Source organism: Diceros bicornis, chromosome 13 (genome assembly GCF_020826845.1).
Source record: "Diceros bicornis minor isolate mBicDic1 chromosome 13, mDicBic1.mat.cur, whole genome shotgun sequence".
In the NCBI taxonomy this organism is placed as follows: Eukaryota; Metazoa; Chordata; class Mammalia; order Perissodactyla; family Rhinocerotidae; genus Diceros; species Diceros bicornis.
The window spans coordinates 6,105,781-6,124,899 of NC_080752.1; the positions used below are offsets into that span (position 1 = coordinate 6,105,781).

The window sequence follows — 19,119 nt, forward strand, 5'->3', positions numbered from 1 at the left end:
GTCCTAGTAACCAGGCTAAGTCCCCAGAAGCTGGGCAAGGTGAGTGGAGCGCCCCAAGGGCGGGGGCGCGAAATAAGATTCCGGCAGAGGGACGGGGCAGGCAGGCGGGAGCGAGGCCTAAGGCAGGAGTGCCGTCCACGACGCTGTTGCCTGGACACGGCGTGGGACGCTGTTGCCTGGAGACGGCCGCGGCCCGCGCTGGGCTAGCGTCCAGAAGGCGGTGTGAGAGAAGCAGCGGCACCGACCCAGCAGGGCCAAGGCTATGGCCGGAGGCCAAGAGGAGAAGGCGATCCCAGATGAGGTCCATCAGAACCAGATCTTGAGGGAACTGTACCTCAAAGAGCTACGCACCCAGAAGCTCTACACGCAGTATCACGTGAATCCCCTCCGCAAAGGTGAGCGGCGCCGCCGGAAGGAGGAGCCCTCGGACGCGGGGCGGAGCACTGTGGGAGTCGTCTTCTGTGACCTCAGCCCCCTTCGTAGACTTCAGGAACCACGACTTTCCGGGGGGAGGGCGGTCCTCACCCCACATCACATCGAGTATATTAAATGCACCCACGCCGCAATTAAATAATATTTTCGTTGTAAAAAGGTTGAAAGACCTTTTTATAATCTTGTTTTTGAAATAATTATATTTTGCAGGGCTTTATGTTCTGTTTTGCTTGTGTTTTGGTTTGTTTTTAGTGAACAAAAGTTGGGGTTTTTTTCAGGCTCCTGATATTGTCTTAGGCCTTCGGAAAGTTGAGGGGTAGTAGTCAACTCCAGCCCATGGTGCTCCCCTGACAAAAGGGCCCCACCCTCCACTCTTCTCACTTGGCACATTACTTGGGCCATTTCATCTGGTCCTGGAACATTAGCTCCCCCTGAATGCCGACGAGTCTCAAATGGAGCCCCAGACCCTTGTGCCCAACCACCTCCCAGCTCCCTTCCCCTGGGCGGCCCATAGGTACCTGGAACTCACCAGTTGGAAAACTAGGCGCATCCCGCACCCCTCCTCGACCGGCTGCTGCTCCAGAATGGCCTGTCTTAGCAAAAGGCACAACCATTGCTCTCCCACGTTAGAAGCCATCCTCAGTGTCTCTCTCCCTCACTCCACACGTCTAAGTACCGTAGTCACAGTCTAAGTACTGTAGTCACAGTCTAAGTACTATAGTCACAGCCCTGTTTGTTAAACTTTCTCTCACTGACCCTTCACGGGTTCCTACCTCAGTGAGAGACTGTCATGCCTGTGGAGGCATCTCCGTCTCTCCTCACTCAGTGCTGCCCTCTCAATAGTGCCTGAGCTGCCTGGCTCTCCATCCTCACTCCCAAGCCTCAGCAGGGCCCTCCTCACTCCTGCCTGAATTGGTCTGATAGGCATCTAACTACTCTCTTTTCCTCCAAGGCCACCCCTCCAACCCCTCCCCTACCCCACTGCTGGCTAGAGCTAGGCTAACAGGTGAGTTTGATCCTGCCAATCTCTCTGTAAAATCCTCAGTGGTCCCACAGCCTCTGAGCTGAGGTTTAAACTGATCAGTAGGTAAGGCCCCTGTGGATCTGGCTCTGCTGCCCATCCAGCTTCATCCCGACCTCCCTCCCCACCCACACACTGTTCTTTTAATAAATATTTTAATGCCTGCTCTGCACCAGCCATGCGCTCCCTTCTCTCCCACCGTATCTAAAGAAATGGATTTCCTAAATACATCATGCCATTTCCCACCTCCTTCCCTTCATAAACACTGTTCCTGCTTCCTAACTTCTCCTCTAACTTCTGGGCCTAACTAACTGTAGTCCACTGCAGCCCAGCTATGTAGAGAAAATGTAATGTCTTTTTTTAATAAAAATTATATATAGTTAAGGTGTACAACACGATGTTTTGATATCCGTATACATAGTGAAATGATTACGACACTCCAGCTAATGAGCCTATCCATCTCCACATAGTTACCTCGTGTGCGTGTGTGTATGTGCATGCATGCATGTGGTGAGAGTACAGAAATTGTAATAGAAAGTGTAATGTCTTCCTGGTTTTCCACTGGAGGCTGCAACACTAATTTCAGGAAAACAAATTAACATCCAATTCTGTTTAAACTTGGTCCATTCCAACAATTTAAATAATCCCTTCAGGCAGTGTCCAGGCTTTCTAGGAAAAGTGCTGGTCTCCCAGCTCATGTCCCTTGGGCACATGATTAATATGATCCATTGGGGTAAAGTGAGAAAATATTAGAACTTGTATTTATGTTTACTTTTATGTATAAAGAAATTATGCTTTGCTAATATACTGATAATAACACATAGAGAGTATATAAATACAGTCATGTACCTCATAATGATGTTTTGGTCAATGACGGACCGCAGAGATGACAGAGGTCCCGTAGGATTAGGCTATACCATCTAGGTTTGTGCAAGTACACTCTCTGATGTTCACACAACCATGAAATGGCCTAATGACACATTTCTCAGAATGGACCCCCATTGTTAAGTGACGCATGACTGTATACGTATCTTAGGGGTGCATGCTCAGAAGTTTTTTACTGGTCAGAGTTTGAGATAAAAAAATCCTGGAGACCACTGGTCCCTTCTGGCCTCTGCTCATTTCCTACTACTCTGCACCCAGTGCACTCCACTCGAGTTACTCCGGCCTTCTCAGTCTTTCTCAAATTCACCAAGCTCACTCTCGAATTCCTCCCACACATCCTCACATGGTGTGTTCCCTCACTTTATTCAGGACTCTGCTCTAATGTATCTCCGTACAGACATCAGCCACACCCCTGCCCTGTGATTAACTCTCTACCCACATAACCTCCTTTATTTTTCTGCATCTCACTTATATTTCCCTGATATTATATATTCATTCATTGTCTGTCACCACAAACAGAATGGAAGCTCAGGGTGTACGAGAACCTTCTCTATTTACAGCCGTATCTCCAGAGCACTAGTAATTACGAGCTGAATGGATGTCTGTGGATTCTGTACCTCTGTTATCACCTGGCCTCCTGGGTGTATATCATTATCTGTTTAACCTCATTTGGCTGCCAGATATGTCTGCATCCCTGTAGACGAGCACTGTCCAAGAGAACATTCTGTGATGATGAAAACGTTCTCTATCTGTGCTGCCCAAATGGTAGCCATTAGCCATATGTGGCTATTAAGCACTTGAAATGTGGCTACTGTGACCAAGGAATGAATTTTTTATTGTATTTAATTTTAATTATTCAAATTCAAGTGGCCATGTGTGGCGTGGCCACCATACTGGACAGTGCCACTCTAGATTGTGAGTCCTTGAGGGCCTTATTCCCTAGTGCCCAGCACAGTACCTGACAGGTAACACACACTCAGAAAATGCTAAATGGGTATCTGGCCTACGGTGGATCTAAGAGAGGGCAGGGAGTTAGTGTTTTAACATGAACCTGTGATGCTGTTTTTCTCTAGTTCACACAATCACCAGAAAGCCCATGTCCTGGCACGATAACCTGGAGGAACCTGCAGATGGTAAGTCCTGGGGTTTGAGAATGCCATTAAGATAGAGCACAGAGAGGCAGCTGGCTGGGGAGATCTCTCAGGCTGGTGTTCCCTTGGGACAAGCATCAGTCCTCTGCTTGGATCATCTGAAAACTGGACTCATGCTAACCAAGCTCACGAGAGGCTGACATATTCAACAATATTGTCAGTTTATTAACCGTCAAGCCAACAAAAATGTTTCTAATGGCCTTAACATTGCATTCATTCATTCATCAAACCTTTAGCTATTACAAGCACACATTCTGGAGTCATACTGAGTTCAAATCCTGGTTCTACCACTCATTAACTGTGTGACTTTGGGCAAGTTTTTAACCTCTCTGAACTCATCTCTTAGGGCTGTTGTGAGGATTAAACAAACTAATGCAAGTGCTTCAAACAGTATCTGGTACATGGGGATCTGTAAATGTTTTTCCTATATGATAGTCCCTAGGATGGGGGTCGGGGCAGGGATCTCATACCACTGTGAAGGAGACAGACAAGGAAATAGAGACTAAGATTAGAATGGCAACAGCACAGGAAACAGGTGCCTAAGTCAGGCAGTGGAGTTCTGGGAAGTCTTCTTGGAGGAGGTGACAACAGGGCGAGGTAGAGACTGTCAGGTGTAGAAGACTGTGGAAGGACATTCCAAGTTATACAGAAAGGCACAGAAATGAGAGACACCACCATGGCCCCAGAACTGCAAGTAGTTCAGCATGGCTGCAATATACCAGCGGACAGGGGCCACGTTGGGGAATGCAGGAAGAGAGATGTTTGATGGAAAGCCTAACCCTTCCTGGAGAGCTGTTCTCCTTCCCCTCTGCCTTCTTAGAGTAGAATTTGATGGCGGAAGGATGTAGGATATACAGGAGGATGGGGTGGGCAGTGTGGGGCAGGGGGAGAGGGGAGGACCTCATAGCACAGTGGAGACAGATGAGTGAATAGACCAATACAGAGAGTGCATAACCAAAGAGGTAAGGTTGATATCTGCAGTGAAGAGACCAGCCCAGCTAGGGTAAAGCATACGAGTTGGGGACTGGTAGCAATAAAGAAAATAACAGGTGGTGAGGGGCTTGAAAGCTGGGCAGGAGTTTATTACCAGCTGCCGTGTATCAAGGATGAGCTCGCCCGTGCCAGGCCCTTTAATCACATTCCTTCCTTCCATTATCAGCCATCTTGCTGAGGTAGAAACTTTTCTCCCATTTTACAGATGAGCAAAGTGAGGCCCAGAGAAGCTAAACCACCTGACAAGCTAGTAGTGGAAGGGCCAAGAATGTCGGACTACAAAGCCCAAGTTGTTCCCATTGTCAGGCTGCGTCTCTCAAATTAAGACTTGACGGGGTAGAAATTGAAAATGAAACTTTTTTAAGTCCTTAAGCTATGGAGTTACAAATATGCCTGGTGTTGGCAGCCATGCTTATTTCAGTACAGAAGGATTTGACCTCACTGCTCAAAGCCCTCCTCCTCACGCTCTCGGCTGCAGCTACGTTGGCATGCCTCAGGGCCTTCATCCTTGCCGCCTGTGGTGTGGTTTTCCTCTGCCTCTTCCTCAGGGCTGGCTCCTGCTTGGCATCCAGAGAGGCCTCCCCTTGCCATCCTGTCTCAAGTAGCCACCCTGCCTCCCCATGCCCCTTTGCCTGCTCCCTTCTTCACAGCTGGCGTCACAGTCTGCCACAGTGATGGGTTTGTTTGTATACTTGTATATTGTGTCCCCTGTCCCCCCACCTAGACCCCGAGCTCTAGGAGGGCTCTGTCTCACTCTGTTCTACCTCCAGGGCCCACAGCAGTGCCTGGCACAGAGTTTTTGCTCAAGAAATATTTGTTGAAAGATGAGTTGAGGAACCAAACACCCGTTTTGCGAGGCCTAGGCAAGCCTCTGAGGCAGGTGCTCTGCCTCTAGGGAAGGATGTGGCCAGAGTAAAGGGCACAGGACCACGCATTGGCCCCAAAGCCTGACTCCTTCATAACTCATGCCTTGTCTCCCAGCCAGGTTTCTGAATCTTATTCACCACGCTGCCCAGGGCCCAAGGAAGAAATACGCGGAGACACAGACTGAAAGCCAAGAAATCGGATGGGACTCAGAGCCCTTAGTAAGTGTGGCTCCTTGACTTAGGAAGCACAGAGGCGGTGCAGGTGGTGGCTAAGAGAACAGGGTAAGAGCCAGGCTGTCTGGGTGTGAACTCGCTACCACTTACTAGCTGTGTGACCTTGGGATGTTAAGCTCTTTCATGACTCAGTTTCCTTGTTGTAAAATGGAGACATTATAGTACTTACAAGGTTATTATTAGGATTAAATGAGGGAGTGTTTGTAAGGTGCTGAGAACAGTGCCTGGCACATAGTGAACACTGTGTGAGTGTTGATTAAACAAAGGATGCTGACCACAGACTGCCTGAGTTTGCTCTACCAGTTATTAGTAGGGTGGTCTTGGGCATGTCACCTAATATCTCTGAGTTCTGTCCCCTGATCTGTAAAATGGGATTGTTGGCAACAGTACTCCATTTGACTGGAAGGGCACCAGCAGCTGCGAGGAGCCTGGGAAATACATCCTTGAGCACGTTGTCACCCTGAATGACGCAGGGCTTCTGTCGCTAAGGAAGAAGTGTAGAATTTTGAATAGACAACTTGAAGAACTTCCTGCCACACTTGTCGTTTAACATTGATTACGTCCAGCATCACATACGAGGTTTTCATTTTTAAGTAGTCAAATGTGCCAGTCTTTCCATTATGGTTTTGTACCTCGCTTAGGAAAACCTTCAACATCCAGAGTTCCAAAACAAGTAACTTTTCTTCTATATCTTCCCCTAAGTTGTTGTGTTTTTTAACACTTGGCTTTTAGTCCATCTGTATATTTTGTGCGTGATGTGAAGCTGGAGACACCATTCCTCAGCCGTGTCAGAACTTCCTTCATCACCTCAAAGGCACCAAGGTCTTGCACACCCTGTATCTTTACATTTACCGCTCCTGTAGCCCACCTCCTGACACCCCACCCCCACCATACTCCCTGGGGAAGGTCCTACTCATCCTTCAAGACAGCTCAGGAGTCACATCTTCCATAAGGTGCCATTAAGGGACATCTGCCACCCCCACCAGGCAGATTTGGGCACATCCCCCTTGTGCTTCTATAGCACCACGTGCCTCCTCTTGCTGCTGCAGCGTTCAACTGAATTCAGCGTATCAGTGTAACATGGTGGCTCTGGAGCCAGACAGCCCGAGTTTAGATCCCAGCTCCACCACTTTGACCTGAACCTCTCAACCTCCACTTATCCACCTTAAAATGGGGAGGATATATGACACTTGAAGGTTTGTTGTGAGGATTAACTGAGACAATGTATATAAACTACTTAGGACAGTACCTAGCACATAGTAAGTGCTCCTAAATGCAGCTGCTATGATACTGATGAGGAAGAATGGAAGGGAGGGCACTTGGCCCAACTGAGGACCAGTCAGGTGCTTCTCCTGGCCCCTTGGCTTGATCCCTGTTGTCTGCATCCACTGAGTAATTGTCTAGTGTGCCCCCTTCCCAAGAACTCCCCACACCCTGTAGTTCCCATATTTCTACTACAGGGGCCTGGCCTTCTCACCATTTGTACAACTCTAGTCTGGGGCATGTGGCTCTGCCACAGGCAGAGCCTGTGGAGATTGGAATAAATGGCTCAGTAAGTCAGGTTTTACCATTGAGGAGGAGAGCAAATAGCCCCTCATTTGCAACAGCTCCTCTTCAGATATGGGGCATCACCTTGGAGAGAGGAGACTGTGGGAGACAGGATGAGGATTCCAGCGGGAGGCCCCACCACTCACACAAGGAGGACTGAGTCCAGGAGGGAGAGGAATGGTTAGACAGCTGGGGAAGAGATAAAGGCTCAACAGTAAAAAGGAGGAGGATGAGGGGAGGCGGGATTTAACTTATAGTGAATAAGGGAAGGGAGAGGAGGGTTGTGAAGGAAGGAACCTTACCTGAAGATAAAAATCATCCAAGTTAGATAATTAAGCAACTTAGAAAAATGTTACAAAGCACAAGTAAGTTAACAAAGCACAAGTAAGTTAACTCACTATTATTCATTTTCTTAAAGAGTAAAGGCCTGGCTCCCACAGGTACAAAGTGAGTATGGAAGTGTTGTATCTTTGACCAGCACATCTCATGGCAGGCTCACCATGCCATGACAGGAAGGACAAGTGTGGCTGCCCTCGCCAGCCCTGCCCTGCTTGGACCCTCCTAGGCCTTGCAGATAACCAACTGCATGCGCCCCCATTAGTGATTGGTCATCACTAATGGAGTTGTGAAGGGTCTGCAAATATACCCAGCCTGCTCATCGTTGTAAACTGGGGACAATGCCGTCAGATGGCACTGGTGGCATAGTAAGTAAGTATACCCCAAAGAGTTAGATCCAGGTGTTGTGCCATCATAAAAGGTAATTAAGCCAGAGCTTCAGAGTGATGTGGTTGGGGGCAGGTTTGGTCAGCCCCAACTTAACCTAGGGCTCCCTGCCCCCTAGCAAGACCTTACCCCAGATAGGCAGAGAACTCCCACCCCCAATACTGGGACACTCAATAGATCCCTCTCAGTCTCTGGTCTCCTAGTAACATTTGATGAAAATGTATCCTTGAAGTTGACTGCAGAGTGTAGCTTCTATAAGATTTATGTGTCAGAGTGCTCACTCTTACTCCATTCTCTGTGTAACTACTTCAATGATGTTCATTCTTTCATTCAACAAAAATGTCCTGAGTCCGTAGTGTGTGCTGAATACTGTTGTAGGTACTGGGGATAAGCAGTGAATGAAACAGATACAGCATCTGCCCTCGTGGAGTTTACGTTCCAGTGGGGGAAATAGTCCTTGGGTGGAGCCTCCAATTTAGGCAGTGGGAAAGGGAAGCCCAGCAACGTTTTGTAGGCTAGTCTCATTCAATTTTGCAACTCTTGATGTAATTGTTGTCATCTCCATTTCACAGAGTTGAGCAAGGAAGAGCATCAGAGGCCACATATCAGGACATTGAGGCCTGATTCAAGCCCAGACCCATCCAACTTCAAACTCAGGTCTTCCCTCCTTCCCCACAGGCTTCTGTGGGGGATCAGAATTGGCTACCCCAAAATGTGTCTCTTTGGCATGAGGTTATTTTGGGCTGGTTACTTTTAAAAACTGCAGACATGGGAGAAGCTCTGAAAAGTAGAATTTACCCTTGTAAGAGACATTTACATTTGTAAGGGAAATCTCTATCTATAAAGGTATCTCCTTCTCTGTACCAGGAAGAAGGGGTATGACCTTATCTCTAGAAACTCATCAATGTGGAAGGTGAGGACTTAAATCTGAATAATAACCTTACTCTTTTTTACTGTGCTTTTCTGGTAATCTCCCATAACTGACTCCCCCCACCCCCAATATCCTCCTTTGTCTTTAGCTGAAGATGGTATTTAAGATGAAAGCCTCTGCCATTTTGGAGAGTTACTCAGTTTTCCTGGGTCTCTCCCATGTATACATGTTATAAAGCTTTGTTTGATTTTCTCCTGTTATTCTGTCTCATGTCAATTTAATTCATAGCCCAGCCAGAAGGACCCAGAGTGGGTAGAGGATATGTCTCCTTCCCCTACAGTTTGGCGACAAGGATGGGATAAAACTTCACTGGCTGGACACTGCTCACTCCTGGACTGCTGCAGCTGAGAGATCCAGGACCCCTGACAAGACCCAGCCAGAGGTCAGAGTTCTTACCATGTCAGTCTCCTGGATCTCTGCCTGCAGGCTCCAATGGAAGTGAGAGTGGTGAGGTTTTTTTTCCTTTTCTAAATTTAGATTAGCAGGAGAAAATATTGGTGAAGCTAGCTTCTTGGACTCAGCAACTCTAGGAAATTTGGTTGAGTACTCATTGGTTGTAGATCCTTTTCCTTCCGGAGATACTATTTTTCCTTGTCTCTGTCTTTTTTGTCATTTGTCATAAAACAGGGGCATCTCTATAAGCCTGCTGTCTGGGAGTAAGCACATGAGGTGAAAGCTGTTGCTAAGGGCATCTTGGAAGCCAAAAAGGCCGCAAATTTGGTGGGCACGGGTAGAGCAGCTAAGAGCCATTAGGGCACTCGCCACCTCAAGAAGTCTCCCATGAAAGGATCAGTTGGTCACAGAACAGGGTAGATGACACAGATCCCCTGCCAATTTCAAGAAAATGTCCGTGCAATGACGAGGTACTCTGTAAAGGACACACAATCTCCAAACCAGCGGCACCTCCCTCCTAGGTATTATTCTGGCTCCAAGAGACCCAGGGCTTAGCTAAAGCTGTTAATGTGCATATCAGATGAGGTTTTTTTTCTTTTGTCTTGTTCTACGTCTTGAGAGCTTGGCTTTGTGAACTTTCTGGTCTCCGCCATCCGGAGGATGCATGTACCGGCATGCATCTTGGTGGCCAGTCAAGTTGACTGGGGTTCTGGGACACACTTTTTGTCCAGCTGGCTGTGCCAGTTCTGAGGGTAGTTTGTCATAAGGGGTCCCAATTGCTTTCATAAAGGGCCTTTGTAGTCTCCACCTTTGTTGCTTGCTGTGCAATGATGGCCTTTGCTTTCTTAGACTATTTTTGGGAGTGAATTTTTTGGATCTCTTTTGGGGACCCTTTTTGCGTCCATGGTTAAGGTTATTGGTATGAGTCGCTGTTAAGATCCTACTCATCAATGTGGCCAGACAATGGATCATTTAAATTGGAAAAACTTCTAAATTGGGGGAAAAAAATTGTAAGAGCTCGCATCATATAATTTTTATTGGTACCTATGAAAATGCTAAATTAAAAAGGAAATACAAAATAAATAATAACTAGACTTAAGACCCTAATTCAGGTTACCATTAAATTGAGAAAATGTAAAAGTGTAAGTGTTGATAAGATTATAAAGTTTGGAATGTTTGAGCTCATTTCATATAAAGAGGTTGTATCAACTTTGCCTGAGTATGGTTTAAAATGTCTGACTGGGAATGCTTCCCCTGTCCAAAATTATAAGACCAAGACGTACTAACAAAATACTAATGAAAGCTATGGTTAGAGGTATAAGAGTTGATGGAATTCAGATGAAATTTTACATAAAAAAATTGATATATTTACAGGCTGTATGTGGAGTAATTGTATCTCCTTTTTGCCTGATTGTGTTATAGATTGTATTTTGGGCATAGAGATTATGTCTCACTGGGGAAGGTGTCCTCTGCCTGGTTGTAAGACAGCATATAAATCTGCCCTTGAGACAGTGGTAATTAACCTTACAACTGGGAAGTCAATAGGGTTGCCTGAGCCCACACAGTTTGAGATAAAAACTAGAGGCTAATGTCAGGTGCTAATAAAAAGGATAACAAAACCTCCCCCTCCCTGAGGTAAATTGGTCTAGGGTTAAATTGCACACTTAAAAAGGGTGGGGGGGGGGCTTTTGTTAAATGCTTTGTGCAGACTTTTAAGGGTGAGATACATTGTCCTGAAAGTTTTATAACATAAAAATCTTTTGATTCACCTCCTAACATTTTCCCTGATATAAAAAAGCAATTGGAAAAAAATGCAGCTGGAAGGATGGGTCAACCTCTTTTGTCATTCACACTGTAATCAAGTCTTTGGGTAACTGGAAGCAACCATCTTTGTCTTACAAATCTCTGCAAGGCCAGAGGTATAGCTCTAGAAAGCAGCTCAAAGTTCACCTGTCTTTTGCCTATTCCAATGCCTCTCCTGCTCCTCTCAAAATGCTCCTAGATATTGATTGAGACATTAGAAACTGATAAGGCAAATATGCCCCAGAAACGCCATCTTGAAGAAAACTTGACTACTTTTTCTGTGCCTTTATGATGTAGATTTTCTGCTCCCATCTTCTTTAGGACGTGAGAGCCATTTGCTGAAATACAAATGTTTCTCAGAAACTAGTGAGTTTTGTATTGCACCTGATTCATATCAAAAATTTAATGGCTCTGTCAGCGTCTACCTGTGTGTCTATGTGTGTCTATATGTATGTTATATGTGTGATATTTTACCTCCAGATGGTATGGCCAAAATTAAGAGTTCTGTTTAATTGACTTAAAGTAAGTGCTTACATGTCTTTCAAGTTAATGTGATAGGAAATAATCTTCGGTGAGTGAAGAGCTTGTTCAAGTTTGTTGGTTTGATTAAAATAGACATGTCCTCAGGGGCCGGCCCGGTGGCGCAAGCGGTTAAGTGCGCGCGCTCCGCTGCGGCGGCCCGGGGTTCGCTGGTTCGGATCCCGGGCGCGCACCGACGCACTGCTTGGTAGGTCATGCTGTGGCGGCGTCCCATATAAAGTGGAGGAAGATGGGCACCGATGTTAGCCCAGGGCCGTCTTCCTCAGCAAAAAAAAGAGGAGGATTGGCGGATGTTAGCTCAGGGCTGATCTCCTCACAAAAAAAAAAAAAAAAAAAAAAAAAAAAAAAAAAAAAAAATAGACATGTCCTCAGAGTGATCAGCATTGGCTATAATGCAGACACGCAGCCTGGGTTTACCAGTGAGATAAGCTCATGTTATCCCTGTTATGAATTTGTCAGCAAAAATAGCTTAAAGTGATAGCTAATTTTTGTGTAATGTCTCATGAAGTTTTCATGGGTAATCTAAACATGATCATTGAAAACAAATGATTTAGATGTAAATGAGTTAAGAGTTTAAACTTTTAGCAATAATTATATTTTATGACATGTATTTAATAACTTCCAAAATCTCTTTAGTAATTTGGAACTTTGAAGTTTTGCTCAATTAAGTGATAGAAAATTCATTGACTATCTATGTTATTTCTAAATAAGATAAAATATTAGACATTAATTACTAAATATGTTTTCCTACTTTCGGCTTATTAGAGAAAAACTAGAAGGTGTTCTGGGTCTATTGGTAAACATGTCTTATGTTTAATAAAAGACTGTACTATAAAGTAACATGTTTCTAATAATTTATAAAAAGTATTTATAAACTTGCCAAGCCACAAAATGCTAATGTAAAAAAATAGTTTATAATTGCTTACTTAGTTTTTACTTAAAAATTAAGATTTCTAAGGGTTAAAAATTCTAATATGTGACTAAAGCTACTAAAAATTAAGGAAAATATGTTTGTATTCAAGGAAAGATGTATGTTTTCAGTAAAGGTATAAATAATGGAAATTATTGTTTTGTTAAGAAAGATAAATTTGTCCTAAAGTACTAGGAGGAAAAAAAGGAGGCATGGGACAAATTCTGACTATGAAAAGAAAGTTATAAAAGGTTTGTGGAAGAGGAATTCTGAAAAAAAAAAGAGTTTTGCACATGGTCAAGTTGGCTAAGATTAAAATGAATTTAATTAAGTAAATGAGTTTTAATATCAAAAGTAAGCCAATGCAAAATTAGAATTTGGTTCTTTTCCCTCTCTTAAAAGGATAATTTTCCTAGACTTTTAGTCTGTGCTTGGCAAAGAGATTATGAAAGATTTTTTTCTTTGAGTAGTCTACCAGAAGGGTAGGGATTTTGTGTTTTATCAAAATAAATTTCCTGTATTGTTTTTATCAGGTCTTTAATTACAGGTGCTAAGGTTTTCCCTATAGCTATTTAATCTTCTGCATTCACCTAGAAATCTTTGTCACTGTGGTTAAATGGATAACTAAGCATTGTTTCATAGGGACTTATGATATTGTGTGGGTAAATGTTATTGATGTAAGTGTTTTAAAAATTATATAACATTCCAGAAACTCTAACCTGTCCTGGTCATCAGTCATAATTCTAGTTATTATCTTAAAGTGTTGTATGTCACAGAAATAACCAAGTTTCTTTCTTAATTGCCATTTTTAAGTCTTTTGTTGTTTACAGACAGTTGTTGTTTTACTCTGATGATTTTGCAAATGTTTTCATCTTCTGAGAGATTCATGGAAAAGACTCTGACATTTACTCGAATGCAGGTTTCTGATAAACTTTCAGGTTATAAAACTGAACCAGGTAAGAAATTACAGAACTCTAATGGAGAAACTGATGACTTCATGAAACTGCTAACAGAAGATTAAGATCAAGAATCAATTACAGGGGCCCGCCCCATGGCTTAGCGGTTAAGTTCATGCGCTCCGCTACTGGCGGCCTGGGTTCGGATCCTGGGCGCGCACCGACGCACTGCTTCTCTGGCCATGCTGAGGCGGCATCCAACATACAGCAACTAGAAGAATGTGAAACTATGACATACAACTGTCTACTGGGGCTTTGGGGAGAAAAAGAAAAAAAGAGGAGGATTGGCAATAGATGTCAGCTCAGGGCCAGTCTTCCTCAGCAAAAAGAGGAGGATTGGCATGAATGTTAGCTCAGGGCTGATCTTCCTCACAAAAAAAAAAAGAATCAATTACACAGGACTGAGTGAACTGATGAGGATGATTATAAATTTTTATGACTTTTGTTTGAAATACTGATTTTTAAAAATGTTTTGCTTTTTCAGATTAAGGAAAACTTTTTCTCTTTTCTCTTAAGCTAACTATGACATAGCAATTTGATAAATTACACTTTTGTAAACAGAATGAAACATTTATCTTTTTATCTCTACCTGAGCCCTCCAGAATTTGGAAAGTCTTAGTAAGTGAATATTATTATTTCATGGCAATATAGTTATTTGCATAAATTAAATAAGAATCTGTTCTCCTTATAATAGGACACAATTGGAAACATTGGTTATATTACCAAAGCTTTGACTGGAATGTCATATTTGAGAGAAACATGCATAGACTCAGATATGACCAGACAGCTTTTAAGAGACAAAGATTGGACTTTATGGAATAAAGGCACTTGGAAATATTGGGCTGGTACCTTGTTTACAGCACTCCCAGCAACCTTACTGGGTAAGTAAGGAAGGTCACTTATCTGGCAGGTGCCTGGAACCCCAATATTTTGGGGAACCTCAAAAGAAGAGAGGAATTCACCCAAATCTGTAGGTATTACAGGCAAGTGTGATGACAAAGTCCTTGGCTTGGCTTTCCTGGCCTCAAGAGGCCTTTAAAGTTCAATATGAGATTCCTCATAAAAAGTTCCAGCAAAGCAGGGTTAAAAGAGCCTATATGATAAATTACTATTCTTGCTGTACTTATGTAAATAATTGGGCCAAACTTATTGAAACTAGACTTATTTTACAAACTAGTTATTCTTAATTTGGCTATCCTTAGTAAAAATGAGGGTGACTTGAGAGAGAAAAATTATTTCAGTAAAAACTATAGTACACATTTGTGAATATTAGATCCTAATTTTGTTAATTGTCTTTGGGGTTTTTGTTTTCTACCTGTAAACTGGGCTGGATCCTGAATTCTTCTAGTCTCCTGAAATATGTAGCTACAAATCCAGAAACTAACATTTTCAATTTTTTCCATCATTTTTATTCGAAATCCTTGAGAACTGAAACCACCCTTGATTCCTGAAGCCCTGCAAACTGAAGCTGAACAACTTGATATAAACTTGAGAGATCACCACGACAGCATGCCTATTGCTGTGTAAGCCACTCAAAAGGATACCTGAACACTCGATGACATCATTCGAGACATTTTAAGCTGCAAAAGATGCTTTGACACTGACATCTAGAAACCTTCTCAACTGGCTGTCCTCTGAACTCAGAAACTGGTTTATAATTTGCTCCAACCATTGAGTTGTTTTTCTTTTTATTTCCAGAGAAATACTTCTTATTAAATACCTGATTGCTTGCTTCCACAATATAGGCCAAAGTTTGGAAGCCCACCTGCAGCACCGCCTCCTGAAATGAATTTAACTGGACTGATCTATTATCAGGACTAAGAAACATGTTCAGTGGGATGGAACAATCTACCACTTGGCTTCTGGACTATGAAACTTCTTAAAGTTTCAAAGGCAGGACTGTGGGGGGTCAGAATTGGCCACCCCAAGATGTGTCTCTTTGGCGTGAGGATTATTTTGGGCTGGTTACTTTTAAAAACTGCAGACATGAGAGAAGCTTTGAAAAGTAGAATTTACCCTCTGTAAGAGACATTTACATTTGTAAGGGAAATCTCTATCTATAAAGGTATCTCCCTCTCTGTACCAGGAAGAAGGGGGATGACCTTACCTCTAGAAACTCTTATCAGTGCAGAAGGCAAGGACTTAAATCTACATAATAACCTTACTCTTTTTTACTGTGCTTTTCTGGTAATCTCCCATAACTGACTCCTTCCACCCCCAACATCCTCCTTTGTCTTTAGCTGAAGATGGTATTTAAGATGAAAGCCTCTGCCATTTTGGAGAGTTACTCAGTTTTTTTGGGTCTCTCCCATGTATACATGTTATAAAGCATTGTTTGATTTTCTCCTGTTATTCTGTCTCATGTCAATTTAATTCATAGCCCAGCCAGAAGGACCTAGAAAGGGTAGAGGATATGTCTTTCTCCCCTACACTTCTTTCTGACTGCATTCTCCTCTCTAGGTCAACCCAGAACGTGATGACGGCAGGCTGAACCACTTCAGGGTCTACAATGACATCACTCTTTACAAGGCTAAAATGTGGAGCTTGGGAGAAGATGATCGCCACAAGTAGTGTTCCCACAGTGGTGTCAGTCCCTGTCTTTAATGCCCAAAGTGTGTGCTGCCCACAGAAATAAATATTACTTTAAAGCGTAGGCCTGACTTTTCCTATCCTGAGTCTCACATTTCTTCCTTCTGCCCAGGTCCACTGGTTCAAATCCTTAATCATATAAACTAATGGGAGAATTCCAGTTAAAGATGGCAAACCAAGTGCATACAATATCTCCTCTGCCTTCTCAGACCCCAGTAAAGGATAATAAAGGGGGAAAAAGGTATTAACCCACAGCAGAGAGAAACATTAGAAACCAAGAAAACTGAAGACATATTTAGAAGATGGAAAGCTGGTGTAAGAGGGTGGAGGAAACACAAAAGGCAAGCAGAATAGGATACCTCTGAGCATAGAGCCCATGTGTCCCGGAGCTCTGGAGAGAGGTTCATGACCGCGAGACAGAGTGGGGTGTGAAGCAGGGAACTGAAAATGGACATTGGTAGGGAGTCTGCATTGAGTCCCACTGCACACACACCAGCAGCCAGGCATGTAACATCTCCTGCACTGGAGGTTTGTTCTTGGAGAAATGGGAAAAGCCCACAGCTCTGGGACACTCAGTGAAACACAGGGGAGAGTGAGGTGTGAGTGTAACCATGTGTAACCCATTTAGAGCCCACTGGAACAGACCTCATCTCTTATCAACAAGTGATTAAGGACTGTCTTTCAGAAAAACTACAAAGTCACATAACCAGGGCATGTACAAAAGAAGAAATCATGACCTGAAACGACCTCAGAACCAAAGATCCTCCTCCCCATGGAACTCAAGGACTGGGACATGACCGGAACGTGAAAGTCAGATTCTTATCAGAAGTAAGCATCCCTCATTCACCTCAAATCTGGTGTTAAAATTCCTTCCCTGCCTCATGCAAAAATGTTTAGAACCCCATCATAAATGTTTAGAACCCATTCATAAATGTTTAAAACCTTACCATAAATGCCTGAAGCCCACCAATCAAAACCTGTCCCACCAGCATTTTGGTGTGCCAGCCTGTCTCCCTAACCTCTTAAATTTTGTCCCAAATCCTGAGTCAGGGAGACAGATCTGAGGGCACATGCCCCCTGTCTCCCTGCAGATGGATCTCATAGAATAAAAGCTGATTTCTTCCCCCAAAGGCTAATGCCATAATTAATTGCTTTGTTTATGCACATCAGGTAGAGAACCCAAATTTTGCACAGTAACATAAGGCTGAAAACAATCAGTGAAAGTCTGCGAAAGGAAGACTAGCCCACATATATTGCATTTTTACCCTGGGTTTGAAGCTGGAGGGTTCTTCTCTGGAAAAACAAAACAGCTCTAAAGAAAAGACACTCCACAGAGTACCATTTGAAGGTCCTGTGAAGAAAGAGCCAGGAAACTTCCAGGCTGGTTAATATATGGAGGCTGGTGAATATATGGAGGTGCTGGGAGAGGGTGTGCCCAGGGAGGGCATGGAAGCTCTGTGCACCTGATACCAAACCTCTCAATCTCAAGTTTGTGTGCCCGATGTACGGCAAGCCAAACACTGAGACATCAGTCCTTGGAGATGGAGAAAGATTTATTCAAATTGGCCAAAACGAGTAGGTGGGATCCTGGGTTCTCTCAAATATCCCTCCTCAAGAACAGAAAGCGGGGGGTGTTACAGAGCTAAGGGGCTTGGCAGGAGGAGCTTCAGAGAAACAAAGGGGCCACTCCCGATAAGCCTGTGGGCAATTACTTCTGGGCTTCAACAGCTGCTGAGGGCTGGCCATCCGGTGACTGCAACATCACTGAAAGCATTCTCTTTCTCCTGCAAAACAAGCTCACAAATCCTCTCGACCCCTGAGTCACCCCTCAAGTTAAACAGGAAAATAGCAAATTGATTTAACATCTACAGTAACCCTCAGGTACCCAGCTTCACACCGTCCCTCCCATATCTTGCTCTAGGTATCTCTTTCATCTGGCTTTTCCTGAGTTATGCCTGAAAGGGTGAAGCCATACATTGCTGAGACCACTCCTGCTTTTGGAACCTAACAGGATCGAATGGAAGCCTGCAAACCAGAGTGGACTCGCCCTGGGAGACATTTTCATACAATACGACGGACTAATTATTGACTACATCAGAATCTAGAAATGTGCCAGTTATCTCTTAACTATTATAATCCTTTTGCTGTAAGAGATCCATGGTCAAAGACCAGGGGATGGGTGACCTGTGATATCATAGAAAGATATTTGGTCTTTGTCCCCGGTTCCTGACACAGCGCTCCTATATCTCTTGTAATTTCCTAAGTGAAAGGGTGATGCGAGTGCCTTTTGTTCTAATGAGGTGACTCTTCACAGCCCCTAGAGAGCTTCAGGATGGGGGCTGCTCACCAGAAAGACCAAGCCTTGATCAGAAACTTGGAACTTCCAGCCCCACCCTCCAACCTCTGGGGAGGGTAGAGGGGCTGGAGATTGAGTTAATCACCAATGGCCAATGGTTTAGCAATCATGCCTACATAGTGAAACCTCCATAAAAACCCCTAAACTACAGGGTTTGGAGAGCTTCCAGGTTAGTGAACACATCAAGGTGCTGGGAGGGTGGCACGCCTTGAGCCGGCATGGAAGCTCCATGTGCCCTCCCCACTAACTTCATTTCATGGTCCTGCCTGACTGTGCGTAGTGAGGACTGCCTTATATACTTTTTTTAGATGACTTGAGTGTACAAAGTAACAGCTTTCTCTTTTTTTTTGGTGATGTTAGAAAGGAGGTGAAAGCAGAAGAAATGTGGTTGCTCTGTTTAAAGGAACAGACCTGCAGGAACACAATGACCCCTTTCAGAGCTAACAACATTGTGATGAAAAAGAATCAAGGACCTAATCTATTTTATAATTTCCACTAGATCATAAAATTAGACTCACATCTCTGCATTTCAACTAATCTTTTTCTGCTCTCCTCCAAACATAAAACTCATGATGATGAATAAATTTTTAAAATTTTGTCAATTAAAAAATCTTACTGTTAAATGCATCAGAAAATGAAAAAATAGTAAAACATTTATTTAGTAGACTACAATTTAAAGCATCAAAAACACTGAGAATCAAGTGTTTTACTTCTTTGTAAAACACAGCGCCTGCCTTTTTCTTGTACAACACGATACAGAGCAAGCATCTTTCTATGCGTTGTTGCAA

At 43.7% G+C, this 19,119-nt stretch overlaps 1 protein-coding gene across 1 annotated transcript; it reads left to right on the forward strand.

Moving 5' to 3' along the window:
- Nucleotides 1-216: 216 nt before the first annotated feature.
- Nucleotides 217-16,033, forward strand: CFAP144 (cilia and flagella associated protein 144). The gene is made up of 4 exons (XM_058552140.1): nt 217-395; nt 3,412-3,471; nt 5,464-5,567; nt 15,847-16,033. Exons 1-4 carry the CDS (start codon nt 263-265, stop codon nt 15,955-15,957), a joined length of 408 nt encoding a protein of 135 aa, XP_058408123.1. The 5' UTR covers nt 217-262; the 3' UTR covers nt 15,958-16,033.
- The last annotated feature ends 3,086 nt before the right edge of the window (nt 16,034-19,119 follow it).